Source organism: Pyxicephalus adspersus, chromosome 8 (genome assembly GCF_032062135.1).
Source record: "Pyxicephalus adspersus chromosome 8, UCB_Pads_2.0, whole genome shotgun sequence".
Taxonomy (NCBI): Eukaryota; Metazoa; Chordata; class Amphibia; order Anura; family Pyxicephalidae; genus Pyxicephalus; species Pyxicephalus adspersus.
In genome coordinates this window covers 43,968,576-43,984,182 of record NC_092865.1, presented here as the reverse complement: position 1 = coordinate 43,984,182, position 15,607 = coordinate 43,968,576, and the positions used below count along the sequence as shown (strand labels likewise).

The window sequence follows — 15,607 nt, the reverse complement described above, 5'->3', positions numbered from 1 at the left end:
ATGTTATGTGTCAGTAAGGTCGGTAGTAGCACAGTCTTAACTTTTGCCAATGTATGTTTGTCAGTAGGATCATGACCTTCCTATCACCTCTGTACATGTGTCAGTAGGATCATAATCTCGCCTATGTATATGTGTCAGTAAGGTCAGTAGTAGCACAGTCTTACCTTTCACCAATGTACGTTTGTCAGTAGGATCATGACCTTCCTATCACCTCTGTACATGTGTCAGTAGGATCATGGTCCCACCTATGTATATGTGTCTGTAGGATCATGGTCCTACCTATGTATATGTGTCAGTAAGGTCAGTAGTAGCACAGTCTTACCTTTCACCAATGTATGTTTGTCAGTAGGAGATGAGCGAGCCAGAACCCTCAGCTTTGGCCATATCTTATCAATACGCTCTTGTTCAATCTACAGACAGATAAATGCTCTGTGACAAGGTGACATTTACTACAAAATCTTCATCAGTGTTCATGTATTCCGACTGACGTACCTCTCCCTTTTCATTGCGTATTCTCCTGTTAAACTCTTTCCCTTCAATGCAGAGGAAATCTTCTCCCGGATGTATGATGCCACATTTAATGGCGATGGCACGTGCTGTATTAATGTTATCTCCTGTCACCATACGGACAGTGATACCGGCCCTCTGGCATTTTCTGATCGCCTCAGGAACCTGAGGAGGAACCAATCAGAATTTCCTTAATAAATGCAGAATATGAAGTTAGGCAGTTAAAAAAACGCAGTAATGATGTTCTTGCAGGCACTGATTGAGGTCTGAGAGATAACACAGATTCTTACAGGCTCTATAAGTATCAATTTTCACAATGCTACCAGGGATGTCAAACTGTATTACCAATCCTTGCTTTAGCTGACATCATTTTTACTTCCATCTCCTCTAGGATTCAAAGGCTACAGGTTTGTCAACCTCAGAGCAGAGAGTCAACCTGGTCAATTTGTGGTTCCAAGTATTACAATAAAGTAATCACAATAATGCTACTACTAATATAACAAGTCAAAAAGATGATGAGGGTTTTACTCCTAATAAAGGAAATCATTTCCAATCAGTGTACGCATACAATACAATACACATTTTACCTCAGGCCTGACTGGATCTTCAATACCAACAACAGCGATGCATGTCAGATCCGTCACTATATCGTTCTCATTGTCCCAGTCTGGTTCTGGACTCTGGCTAAAATCCCGATATGCAATGCAGATTGTCCTGAGTCCATCGCAAGCCATGGGTTCTATCACCTTTTTTACCATTTCATCTCGATCTCTCGGTTTGAAAAGTCTTGGCTCTCCAGCTGCATTTAGGATTTTTGAACACCTACAAAACATAAGATGATGAAGTCACCAATTCTGCGGTGCCTGGGAAGTCATCGTGGAATTAGACAAATTGTCGGCTTACTTTTTAAGAATGATCTCCGAGGCCCCTTTACTGTACATCCGGAAGCTTCCGTCCTCCAGTTTTACCACAGTGCTCATGGATTTACGGACAGAATTGAAGGTGTACACCTTGTACAATTTCTCCTCAGGGATAACATTGCGTACGGTCTGGTAATCTCGCTTTAGATCCAGCACAAATCCTAACAAACCACATTCTGTCTTATTGCCGACTTGCCGTGGGAGGGCACCGTCCCTTTCGTCTGGCTGAGCAAGAAGATTGAAAGTTTAAATGAGTGATGAGAAATTGATGAAAACTTTTATTCTAAGTAAGATATACATAATATACAGACAGCTAACCATTGGAGCACTAAGAAAACATTTTATTACATTTATCTTTTGGATAATGTCCATTCATGTAGCAACATTTGGGAAATCAATGATTTGACATACTTGGAAGGAATCCAGCATTGTGTTATAATTATAAGTAACAAGCATCTGCAGTGCTGCATATAGCCAATTATAGCAATCATTTGTGTTTTTTATTTGTTTAATTTATGGCCAGGACTTAAAAATACAGTATTCATTACAAAAATATTACTTAGCAACCCCATTCTTGGCCAACATGTAGAATTGTATGCTTATTTTCATTTTTTAGCCCTGCTATGATTTTCTATGTGTACATAACTCAATTACTCAAGCTGAGATTTATTTACAGAAGATACCAAAGCAAAAACTCATCCATTACCAGAAGGCATAATCCTTTCAATTAGAAAAACTGAACCTCACAGCAATCAATGTCTGCTGTGCTCCTAGCTTACCCTAATACTACATCCAAAGATCCTTTATAATATGGTATATGCTTATCTATTAATCACATATGACAAATATATTCATGAGAGAAAGCAGGTGTAAGTAAGAAAGTCAATGCTAAGGTTTTAAGTATTAGACAAAATAACAAATCATTTTAGGACCTGCTAAGGACCTCATTTTTTAATATGTCCAGAAACACAAAGCCCTAGAATTGAAAAAGGGGATAGCTTGACCCTGTGACATTTAGCCCACAAACAGCATCATGAATTTACCAGGACTTTTGATGTGTATGCACTGTTGATGGCTATGGCATTCACTAGAACTTCTAAGGTTTTGGCTGGAAGGGCATCAGGATCTGGGATCTCCTTGTAGTGGACATCTCCAACATAGGCCTGAACCACAGTCATCCGATTGGTGGTCAAGGTTCCAGTCTTATCGGAGCAGATTGCTGTGGCATTACCCATAGTCTCACAGGCATCTAAATGTCGCACTAAGTTGTTGTCTTTCATCATTTTCTGTAATAAAGTACCAATCATATTGTTGTCAGTAAACAGCTTGGGGTCATTAGTCAGAACACTAGACAGGAGTCAATAAAGTGACTTACCTTAACGGAATATGCCAGAGAAATGGTTACAGCTAGGGGGAGACCCTCAGGAACGGCTACAACCAATACAGTGACACCAATGATGAAGAATTTCACAAAGTACTGGATGTAAATAGGAGTACACTCAGGAAGCCACTGTCTTTTCTGGACAACAAATGTATCAATAGCAAAATAAAGGACCAGGATGATCACTGTGATGGCCGACATCACCAAACCTACATGAGAAAAATAGAAACAGAGATGATGAGTTATCCCAATACCTTGAAATAAATGGGCTTTATATTGAAGTGGACCTCCACCTACATTGTACCATCAGATCTCATGGGAATTCTAAATAAAGGGCTATACCTGTAGTACTTTTCTCTTCTAAAGAAAGTGCTGCTCCAGGCTCCCTGGTCACCATGGGGCCAAATCATCTTTCCTTAAATGAAAGCATCATCTCTTCCTGGGCTCCCTGTAATATCGCACTGGTTCATGCCCCCCTCATGGCACTTCTATATACATCATTGTTCTTAATGTTTCCATACTCTTTGTAAGATTTAACTATTCTGATAACACTTTTGTATTTAAGACTGAGATTTGTTTCAGTTGCTTTACTTTATATATTTTCTGTCTTATTCGTGTTAGCAATATTACATTTTAAACAGCATTGTAATAGAATGAAGCAGTTCCTTTGTAATGTCTGGAATATTGTGCTATACTTGTTTTGTATCATCCTTTTTTTGTTTGATAATCCCAATAAAAATTAATTGAAATACAAATGAAAGAATCAGAGTTAGAAATGATCAGCTGAAGTCATTCAATAAAAGCCAATACTAACGATCATGTGGCCAACATTAAACAGAACTAAGATTTCTCCAGGAAAAATATATACATATAGCACTTCTGGTTAGACAGTTCATATAGCTTACATTTGCATACAGACTTAATTCACAAAGTTCTAACACTAGAAAAGGATTTTTATAACTCATGTGACTAAATTTGCTCATCAGACTACAATTTTTTTTAAATTTTTTTTTAATAATCATCCTTATCCTGATGTGTTGACAATCAAGCTGTCCATATCTGAATTATATATGTGCATGCTATGGTAGATATGTAACATTGTTATTTTGTGGGAATAAAAAAAAATAAATAAATAAAAAAAGCTAACTACTGCACTTTTTTCTAAGATAAACGGGAACGTCAGCAAAATCAGTAAAGACAGATCCAGCTCCTACCTGCAACTTCTTCCAGTTCTATGGGAAGTTCCCAAATTTAAGGAACACTGTAACAAAGTTTGGGAAACCACGTTCCAGATACATTCAGTGGGATATGACTGTGACATTTCACTTTTGGATGAGGAGTGAGAGTTGTATGGGTAAAAGAAGAATTACTAGAAGGACTTCATTACCTTGCTCCTGCATCTCGTGTGTTGAGTAGTGTAGAGTACAACATGCAATATATCACATGGACTATTTATATAATAAGTGAGGACTTGTTTTGTACCCGCATTCAGATACTCATAGACACATACGGAGGACATATTACCTACAAACTACTGTGATTATTTATTGCACAACCTGCAAAATGATTGCTGACGATTGTTTTTTATTCCCTTGGAATATCCCAGGGGAGGATCCGGGTTTTTTGTGACAATAAAGATGTTTTGTAAAAGCTTACACCTGATTTCATCTCTGCATAATTAAATGGTTGAATACCAGGATGTACAGTAAACTCAACAGGCTAATTTAGGTCTTTGGAATTCCCCTTTAAAGGAGGGTATATGGGATTATTTTGCGAATAGTTCTGAAAGCAATAAACAGCTTTCCTGATTTCATTTTGAAGAATGCTTGTAAAAATACTATAAGATCTGAATTCTACAGGGCAGACAATATTAGGATCTAGATTCAGCTATCCGGATGAGATTCTGAGAGGAGGTCAGAAAGCAAAAACATTTACTTGGTTGTGCCCATATGTCCTGAAACATACTCGAGTACCAACCTACAGCACAAAATTCCTAACTCTGTAAGGTGTGAATATAGTTAATCCTGGGCAATGTGTGAGCATAGTCACTGCTGGGCAATATGTGAATATAGTTACTGCTGGGCAATGTGTGAGCATAGTCACTGCTGGACAATGTCTGAATATAGTTATTGCTGGGCAATGTGTGACTATAGTTACTGGTGGACAATGTCTGAATATAGTTACTGCTGGGCAATTGCTGGGCAATGTGTGACTATAGTTACTGGTGGACAATGTCTGAATATAGTTACTGCTGGGCAATATGTGAATATAGTTACTGCTGGGCAATGTGTGAGCATAGTCACTGCTGGACAATGTCTGAATATAGTTATTGCTGGGCAATATGTAAATATAGTTACTGCTGGGCAATGTGTGAGTATAGTTACTGCTGGGGAGTATGTGAATATAGTTACTGCTGGGCAATATGTGAATATAGTTACTGCTGGGCAATGTGTGAACAGAGTTACTGCTGGGCCATGTGTGAATGCAGTTACTCCTGGGCAAGTATATGTGAGTATAGTTACTGCTGGGAGGATCCAATACTAATGATCAGACACTGCTAGCGTCACTGTACTGTATAATTACCCCAGAGTCACCTACCTGCTTTACCAATCTGCACTGCCAGTTTAGTGAGCTTGCCCTGTAGGACTGACTTTTCCTTCTTGTGTGGATTTGCTTTCCTCTTGTCCTTGTCATCTCCATCACCCCCCTCAGCACTTTTCAGGGGCTGCATTTCCATGGCTGCTGCTCCATCTTGTTGTTTGGCTGTAAAAAAAGAAAGAAGTGATTGGTGCCGTGATGTGTATGGACCAGGCATGCCTAGGGTCAGATATTAAAATGTAGGATCTCACATCCCTCATACTATCATTGCACAGTGCTGCTGCATTTACAGATCTTTACCTGTGAATTTAAATATATCATATAAACTGAAACAAGGAAAGGTAAAATGTTCATTCCTTTAACTCTGTACAGAGCGTCTACAAATACCTGTCTGTTATGATTCACACAAAATGTGTATTGCATTGTAGTTTGCTATGAATATGGGTTCAGAGCAGCTAAAGGAACATATATATTCCCAATTGTAAAAAGAAAGATGAATTGGTAGATAGAGAGATGGGATGGGGGGGGAGTAAAGGAAAGTGTGTGTGTATAGAGGGGATAGTGGTAAGAAGGAAAAGAGATATAAGAAAGTAGAGGAGAAGAAGGATAGAGGGACTAGGACGGAAAAAAAGGAAAGTAGGGTGGGGCAGAAGCGGAAGATGAAAGAGGAAGAGGAAAAAAGATGGACAAAAAGTAAAAGAAAGAACAGAATATAGGAAAAAAAGAAGGAAACAGAGAATGAAGGTAAAAATGGGGAGGAGATGGGGAGAAAAGAATAGACATCTGGGAAGGAGAGGGAGAGAAGAAATCCTGTGGATTGTGCCGTGTCTGTTTTGGTTGGATGTGCATTATGCAGCCCTCCCCACCCAGTGCACACAATTTACCTTTGTTCTGGATGCTGTCCACATTCCCATCTTGCATTTTGCCTACACAGTGGAAGTTCAACAGACAACAAAGAGCAGAACATGAAACATCAGACCAAACAAAGAACAAGACAAATGAGCAACTACAGACAAACATGGATTTCCTGCATATCGGTGATGTCCTATCACTTTCTCATTTTTCAAGGTTTATTGTCACTTTGATTTAGTAACAGCCAGCTTTAAAATAAGTTATATATTCATCCATATGTTTATCCCACCTGTATACAATTACACATTATCTGACAAAAATGGCTCTCCTTCCACAGAAACAGAAAGTTGAATTTCTTAGCTCAGACTTTGTACAACATAATTCTTAATCTTCCTTCTATTGTCCCATGTATTACCAGTCTGTGCTCCTCCTAAATGAAGGTTGGGGAAATTTCTAGGATAGATGAGGAAGGTTACAAAGAACACTGAAGGAAAACAGAGGACTGAAGTAGAGTACACAGGGCTTATGTTCTTCCATGTAAGTCGTTCCCTGATTTTATTGTTCAGTTACAGAAATATGAAGTTTGAACCTTAACATGTAACTAACTCCTGCCACACCACAATAACACAACCATCAAAGTTTGCATCATGTACGGCTGATGTTTTTTTGATGATGTAAGGTGGACAGAAGCTGTCTGAGGACTATTAGACACAGATCCTGAAACAGGCAACTTATGGACCTCAAAACAAGTGAGAAGAGAGCGGAATAGTTTATAGAATGACTACTTGTTCCTATTCATACCTAGAAACTCCCCCAAGTCCAGAGCACATCCCTAACCAACAATATCTATAAACAGATTGCGGTCTACAGAGAGAAGAAAAAGGATGAAAAAATGGAACAATGGATTGTGGGAAAATTGCATGTTGACATACCATTCACTAAGTTGGCATTTGCATTATCAGTGACGTTTGCCCCTGCTGCCCCATCTGTAGCTGCAGGAGGATGAGAGGATGGGTGGGTGGAACCGACTGTGATAAATTCCAAAAAACAAAGAACATGAAAATAATGACAAGAAAGCAAGTAAATCACTGCATGAAAACATGAGCACAAAAAGAGTGAAAGAAATATTTGTGCAGCAACTCAGGTCGAGTGTGTCTGAGGGTCACAATATTTGGTCAATAAGTGGTCAGCGTCAATGGCAGAAACAAATTGTCAAAAGGTCAATTTATTGTGAGGTGAAGAAAACGTGTTCACAAATTAGATGCAGGGGAATCAAAAAATAACTAACTGGTTCCCCAGATTGAATGTTTGAAGTTGGAAGTGAAGACTGGTTCTCTTTACCTAATCTCCGTTCACACTTTTGTATGCCAATACTAAAGTTGAAGAAAAGTTGATTGGCTGGGAGGAACATTCCGCGCCCTTCCTCATCATTCATTCATCTATTGCCTAAACCGTCAGCCGGTTCTAACATGATCCAAGAATCCCAACCAAGATGGTAATACCATCTTCAATGGACTGTGCGAGTTCTTGGAATGTGATGGGTCGGAGGCAATTTACTAAAAGAATTTTGACTGTACACTCATCGTGAATTATCACCCTACAATGGATACCTCACTTAGCTTAGCGAATAGGGTGATAGTTCACTAAAAACATCACACTAAATCGAGACAAAAACAGTTTTTTCTTCTTGCACATTAGCTTCTCCAAGCTAAGCCTAAGGGGACAATTTGCTTTGCTATGTGAACAATCCATATTAATTTACCTAATCTGCACCATTGCTCTTTATTTCACAAATCTGCACAACTGAATGGAATAGAATCAGAGCTGGACAGTAATGGATATCTCTATAAAGACTACTTTCTGTTTTGTCTACAGTAGGGGCAACGTCCATGGACATATACCTGGTGGATTGGCTCCATCCTGCATTTTCATTCCTGTGTGACGATGATTAAAACAAAATAAGGAAGATGTTAAACATGCAGAGATGTTTCATGGGAATCAGGGAGGAAATTATGGCAGCACAATAAGAAAATAAAATGATTTAATGGTGATTTGCTGAGTTTTACTTATCCACCTCCACAGCAGTTTCTACAGATTTCTACTGACAGACTCAACTAAACACAGAACTACAAATACATAGTGAGACATGACAGCACCACTTAGTGCTGGAAACCAACCTGAGCTAAGCTTACTGACCTTTCTTGTCCTTCTTTTCATCCTCTGCCTCACTTGCCCCCAACAAGGTAAAAATGATTCCAGTTTGAGAATTCACACCAACAGCCGTGACAAGCATTCTTCCTGAGCCCTCCATTACGTGAGTCCCTAGGCAGAAGATGGGATATTGTTGTATAGGCTGTATAGAAGTCTGGAGACGTGACAGTATGAGAGGACAACACAGGGGCTGCACATCAGTAAGGAAACACATTATATATATTTCAATAAGCAAAAAAGTAAACTGACAGAAACCTTTGCTAAAAAAAGAAACTCTGTTGTAAGTATTTTGGACCTGGAACCAGTATATAGAGCACAAAGTGGGGTTGGATCTCACAATCAGAATACCTGTCATAGTAAAACAAATATTGAAGCCTCTGGTTTATTGAGCCTGATTTATTAAAGTTCCCCACGACTGGAGAGGATACATTTTCATCAGTAATTCTGGGTGATCCAGCAAACCTGGAATGGATTTCCTAAAAATAATTTGCTATTTGTTAGCAAATGTTTGCAATCCTGGACCAGATCCATTCCAGGTTTGCTGGATCACCCAGTTTCACTTATGAAAGTGTATCCTCCCCAGCCTTGAAAAGCTTTAATGAATCAGGCCCATTACGACAAGCAGACTAAATTTTATTTTAAAAGAAGAGTTTGGTAATGGCAGCATACGTATGGGTTTCTTTTCTTGTAAGTGAGTGAGTAGAATGATGATATTACGCCATATGCAGGGTACAAGTCTAGAATGTTCTTTATTGTCAAGGATAGGAGATACATCTGCTATTGACAAGAAGTCTGTCCTTACCTGACAGCAGCATTGGATCTTTATCTACAGATTTGCGGACCTGATCAGACTCTCCCGTTAAAGAACTTTCATCGATTTTCAGGTCATTTCCCTGTATGAAAACCCCATCAGCAGGAAGAAGGTCACCTGGTGGATAAATACAAAGAAAAAACAGAAGACAACAAGGTCTTTATAGGGTCATTGCTTCAATCACACTTACAGAATATCACGCCTACAAAGCAGCAATATTTTGTATGGGTAGAACGTACCATATTTCACCTGCGCTATGTCTCCAACTACAAGTTCTGCAACTGGGATCTGAATGACTTGACTTCCACGGACCACAGTAAACTTCTGCTCCTGTTCAATTCGGCTCTGGAGTCCTCGGAATTGTTTCTCTTTGCTCCAGTCATTGAAGGCAGTGACCAATACAACACAAACCACAGATAAGAGAATAGCAGCACCTTCAATCCATCCAGCTTCTGCTTCACCTTCATCTTCAGCCCCAGCTGCTGCTCCACCACAACCTGCAAGAAACAGAAAACTTGAATGATTGCATACTCCATGGAGAGAGACAGAGGTCACACAATACCTACATAGGTCTTCTCATTGGTGCCTTTTTGTAGAAATGGTAGGTTTGATGATCTTGTTATAGTGTTTAATAGAACTTGCATCTATGTAAAGTCTGACTTATATACATAGAGGGAGCCGTAATTGTTCATTACATACCTGCTCCTTCTGACAATGTAAGTCTATGGCTTTCATATTACTTATTGAAAATACTACATTTCTTGTATCGCTAAAAGGGGAGGGCAGAGAACGAGCAAGTGGCACCCCACTGTGCTCTCCTCCAAAGAAATGCACATTCCTAATTGGTTGTTCATTATTCTGCCAGCGTGGATTGATGAACAATGTGGGGGGTACCATTGTAAGAATTATATCAGAGATGAATGGTTTAGCTTTAAGCTATGTTATACACATCGGATGATTGTCACTTGAGACAAATGGTCATCATCTTGAGTAATAATCTGACATGTGTACAGTGGTCCCCCCATGTCGTTTAATACCTTGGAAGATTAAGGTATAACTTATTGGGAACAACTGCTGTGCTTTCCTAGGAGAACACAGCTGGGTGCCATTTGCTTGTCCTTCCCCTCCCTTCCTTCTCCTTCTGTTCTGTTCATAGAACAGCACTGTGTGTTAAACGCTCGTTTGTTCATATGTCACAAGAAACAATCTTTTGTGATCATCTGATATCCAACGTCTGTAGGAGGCTTTAAGCTACATGAAATCTAAAACTCCCTACAGTGATAGTCCACAAATATTTACATTTATTACAAAAATCAAATGAAAAATATTAAATTAACAGAAAAAACATTGTGCTGTTACTGATGTTTTCCTGGTACTTTCCTTTCATGTTCTCTCATTGTGTACTGCACGTTCTCCCAATACCAGCTCTATGTGGGGTTCAGGCAGTGCCTGGCTGGTATTAAAGTTCCCCTGGCAACACCATTTTACTGGCATCTTCTACCAAAATGTCAGGTGACACAACTGGTGGATGAACTCATTATGGGAAAATGAGAAACTGATCACACAGTCTTTGTACAGATTCAGTCTTTTATATTAAGAACCTGCGATGATACAACATTATATAAGACAGCTGAAATTATTATGAACATTAGGCTAGAATGTCCTGACATCTCCTAATGTTCTAGTCTGAGGTCACCTAGACCATTGGTCAATGGTTTCTACCACCATAGTGCTCATCATCTGAGGTCACATAGACTATCAGTCAATGGTTTCTTCCACCACAATGCTCCTCATCTGAGGTCACCTAAACTATGATAGGATGGTTTTTTCCACCATAGTGCTCCTCATCTGAGGTCACCTAGACTATTGGTTGATGGTTTCTAGCACCATAGTGGTCCTCATTTGAGGTTATCTAGACTATCATTCGATGGTTTCTTCCACAATAGTGTTCCTCATGTGAGGTCACCTAGACTATTAGTTGATAGTTTTGTTCCACCAAAGTCATCTTCTTCTGTGGTCAACTAGACCAGTGGTCGCCAACCTTTTCAGGCCTGCGGACCACTAAAACTTCCGGCTCTTGACTGCACGTGCGCTGTGAGCCACGTGTCAATCAAACGAGGAGAAACCTCCCCGTAGTGATGTCATCAGGACATACCCTGCCCACTCTCCTATGACAGATCTGAGCCTGCAATGGGAGAGTGGGCAGGTTGTGTCCAGGGATTGGTACGGAGGACATGGTCTGTGGCTCTGGCCAGTGCGCCCCCCCAGTGGGGTCCTTCTCCTGCCCCCGCTCGGGGGTGCACCGGCCAGAGCCGCGGACCACTGACCTAGACAATATTTTGGGTAATGTTTGCTGCCACCACAATGCTTCTCACCTAAGTCACCTAGACTATCATTTGGTGGTTTCTTAGACCACAATGCTGACCCAAACACTAAACTGTAATAATAAAAGATAGAATAGTCTGTGATTATATGAAAATAAAGCAGAAGGTAACCACCATTTTAGGCCTGTGGTAAGAAGAGCACTTCTTCCACTCAGAAAAAACCCTGCAAGGTAAACCCACTTTATTTCCTCAGAAAAGCCACATTGAATCTGGACACAGCATCCTTCAGTTCACTCAGCAATGCTGAATGCAAATCTTGCTTACATGGCATCTTTGAGGATTTTATGTCTGGAAGTGCTGAATACCCCTAATTGGGGATGAGTAACTCTAATGGGAGTTTACAGAAAATAATTTGCACTTGCTTGCTGTTGTAGACTGTGGAAGAGATGGTAAATAGCCAAGAAAAATATGCAAATAGATAATAACAGAAGTAGCAATTATTTAAAGTTTTGGAGTGAGTGGTGTTCAGCTAATCAGGACAAAGGACAGCGTACGACTCTTCACCTTCCTGTATTTGTGAGAAGAACTATCCAGCTCTATGTCAGTTATGGGCACTGCTCCTAGAAGGTACATGATTATTTCATGTTCTCATTTGAACATTATCATTTGGTTTCTTGTATCCTCTGAGCATCACACTAATCTTATCTCCCTGCTGGAGATCTTCTTTCTGTCCCCATCTTGCCATTCATGAAGCCTTATTCCTTTCCTAGCAAATGTTTAGGTCCTGCTGATGGAGTCTCTGTAATACAATATTTATGATACATCCCACAAAGAGGGTGATGCCCCCTTGTGTCTGTGGGAGACAAATACAGCTGGGAGCTTAGGTGTGGCATTTATATCACCCAGAACTGTCTTATATATAAAAAGTAATCAGATATACCCTGGGTTGAAGTGATCACCCAACCTACCTTAAAATGCATAAATAAGTGGGTTGCACTGTAGCTCAGTGGCTAGCTCTCTGGTAGCACTAAGGTCTCTTTAAATCTCATCCAGGACACTGTCTGCATGGAATTGGCATGTTTTTCATGGGTTTCATCCCAAGAAAACATGCAATTAGGTTAACTAACTCCCCCCTAAAGCTGGTATTGACTGTGTTAATACCTTTGGTGAGGACATTAGATTGTGAGCTCCTTTGACAGACAGTTAGTGACATGACTATGGACTTTGTACAGCAATGCATTATACATTGGCGCTATATAATAAACCAAAAACCCTTACCATAACCCTAAGGTTTAAGTGAAAAATCTACTCAATTACTTGAACTAGAAATGTAACCAATTACCTAAAAACCTAATGTGTAAGCAAATACATAACCCTCACCATACCTGCTTATAGTAAGCAATGACCTTCAATGACCTACTACTGACTTCCTCACTCATAACCGCATCACACGCACGGATACAAGACGTTTCTAGAGCTGACCCAACTCTCTTGAATGGTCTTCCTCCTCCTATTCAGCTTGCTCCTACTTTCTGCTCATTTACTCAAACACTCAAAACCCATTTTTTCAAACTTGCCTACCCTTCTTCTTCTGTCTTTTGAAGTTGTCACTACTTCCCACCACTTCATATCTCCCATCCTATTGTGTGTTACTTCTCCCAACTCCTAGATTGTAAGCTCTTCGGGGCAGGGTCCTCTCCTCCTGTGTCACTGTCTGTATTTGTCTGTCATTTGCAACACCTATTTAATGTACAGCACTGCGTAATATGTTGGCGCTACCTAAATCCTGTTTAATATTAATATTAATAATATAATTAATTATTATAATTTTGTAATTAATAAGTATTGGTATTAAGTGTTATAATTAAGTATTGGTCACTTTTCCAGACCTGATATACCATATATTACTGCAGCTTGTCTATGTTTTCCCTATATCAGGCGACTGTCAGAAGAAAGGAACAATTCATGTTTTTCTTTAGCAGATACATTAACATGGTAATAGCATCCCATCCAAGTCTAACTCTACCTAGAAATGCCCATACACTGCATCGCTAAAAGAACACGTGTGCCCTGTCCTTCCTCCATGAGCGCCACAGCAGTGGGTGGTAGAGAAGCTGGGCAAAGGATTAATCTCTGGCTTCTGGTCATTTCATTTTACTATTTAGTGTTTCCATTCTGGTGGCAAATTTCACCCAGGTCTCCAGGTCAACAAACTGCATGTTGAGCATCCCCATTAGAAGTGGTTCTGCACATTACAGCAATAGGACAATAGTGAGGCAAAGGAAACAGCCAGGCTGTGTCCGAGATGCATGAAGCTTGCACGAGCCACCAGAAGCTACAGTTTGCATTAAATAGCATTCAGTTTACTAGGGAAGCTGATCTGTTGATTGCTATGCATTTCACATATCATTAATAAAGATCCATTTTTCTTACCTTCGTTGTCTCCTCCGGGTGGTCGGTAGAAAGACAGACCAAGCGATATAATGGCTGCTATTTCCAGGATGATCAGCGTTACATCTTGTAGGGCTTCCCATACTAGTTGTAAGAATGTTTTTGGCTTCTTTGGAGGTATGAAGTTTCTGCCATACACTTGCCGTCTCTTCTCCAAATCTACTTGTGTTCCTGGCAACCCTGCAGAGAGAGGAATAACATTTACCAATGGCATAGGATGCAAAATACAGGGAAGTTTATTCCTGCTATGCTCATTCATCATGTTCAGCCACTAGGGAAATAAACAAACTACAAACCAGCATACCCCAGATAAAACCCTATAAAATATTTGATTCAGGGGATGGCAAAAACACCTTATAAAGCCTTGTTCAATGCTCACACAGGAAAAATTCTTCCTAATCCTGTGAGGCTCACAGCACTGTCTCAGGTATGTATTCCATATGAACAGAATAACAAGTCCTAATTCAGCTTTGGTAATCAAACTCTAGGTAGCAATAAAAGAGACAAATGCGTCTCTTAAATGCAAGCCGTGAGAGCACGAGATATAAGAGATATGACCTGAAATCATCTACTGCGGTCCCTATAGCAGAGCTCAGACTGCGAGAGAATGAAGCAGCACAACCAGCCAGTCAGTTATTATGCTGACAGGTAGAATGCTGATACAAAGAGAAAGTAAAGTGACACAGATAAGCTCATTACTAGAATAAATCATCTCTATGTAAACTGAAATATTTAGACTGAAGCCAAATATTACAGCAACAGTTTAGTTACTTTATATTTTAATGGATTATTTATTTGTATTCTTCTTTTTTTTTTGGGGGGGGGGGGGCTGAGATGTTAGGAATTTGCTAGGAAAGGCTGTTCAGTTGTGATGCATCCTTATGATGCGACTATGACACAATTGCAGATTGAAGTTTGTGTAATTAAGAGAAATCTCACAGCTTTCCACGCCTTACACACACAGAATTACCTAAATCTACTGCTGGAAGGATCATTGTGAATCACCGGAATTTATCACAGAATTCTTGTAGCAATGTGTAAAAGTATGGCAGACATGATAAAGGATCATTTTATAGTTTTATTGTTTGAATAGATTTCAAGTACCACATTGAGGAGCAATAGTGACCTTTGTTCTGACTGATCTGTGTCTGTGGTGTCTATGGAATAACAGGGTTCTGAAAACCCCACACGCCACACTTCATCAGCTGCTGAACTTCAGGGTCCTAAATCTTTTCATTCCTACTAAATTCATTCTCTGAATCCCCAAAATACAGGAGCCCCTGACAGGAATAAAAATGTAAAATGCAGAGTGTAGAGCATGCAATACACAGATCACATACGATGCAAACCAAAGAAAACTTTAGGTTCAGATTCACTGCAATGAGGCGAAGAAAACATGCCTAGGTGTGGAATATTAATATTCAGGTGTGGAGGAGAAGAAGGGACAGATGTCCACATGCGCAGGAGGAGAAGTAGATGTCCAGGTGTGAAATAGGAGGGGAGAATGTCCACATGTGGAGTAAGAGGAATAAATATCCAGGTGTGAAGTAGG

At 39.8% G+C, this 15,607-nt stretch overlaps 1 protein-coding gene across 13 annotated transcripts in view; it reads right to left on the bottom strand.

The window, feature by feature from the left end:
- LOC140336854 (plasma membrane calcium-transporting ATPase 2) overlaps positions 1-15,607 on the bottom strand; it is an 82,278-nt gene that overhangs the window by 19,203 nt on the left and 47,468 nt on the right. For 8 of the 13 annotated variants that reach the window (XM_072420246.1, XM_072420249.1, XM_072420254.1 and 5 more), the window contains exons 3-16: positions 14,038-14,235; positions 9,520-9,777; positions 9,272-9,397; positions 8,455-8,580; positions 8,160-8,192; positions 7,191-7,286; positions 6,291-6,332; positions 5,407-5,571; positions 2,803-3,017; positions 2,471-2,713; positions 1,411-1,652; positions 1,095-1,329; positions 493-672; positions 323-410 (exon numbers count right to left, since the gene is read on the bottom strand). In XM_072420246.1, the coding sequence (XP_072276347.1) occupies positions 323-410; positions 493-672; positions 1,095-1,329; positions 1,411-1,652; positions 2,471-2,713; positions 2,803-3,017; positions 5,407-5,571; positions 6,291-6,332; positions 7,191-7,286; positions 8,160-8,192; positions 8,455-8,580; positions 9,272-9,397; positions 9,520-9,777; positions 14,038-14,235 (2,247 nt within the window). The remainder of the gene's footprint in view (positions 1-322; positions 411-492; positions 673-1,094; positions 1,330-1,410; positions 1,653-2,470; positions 2,714-2,802; positions 3,018-5,406; positions 5,572-6,290; positions 6,333-7,190; positions 7,287-8,159; positions 8,193-8,454; positions 8,581-9,271; positions 9,398-9,519; positions 9,778-14,037; positions 14,236-15,607) is intronic. The other 5 variants (XM_072420256.1, XM_072420252.1, XM_072420257.1 and 2 more) reach the window with 3 other exon arrangements.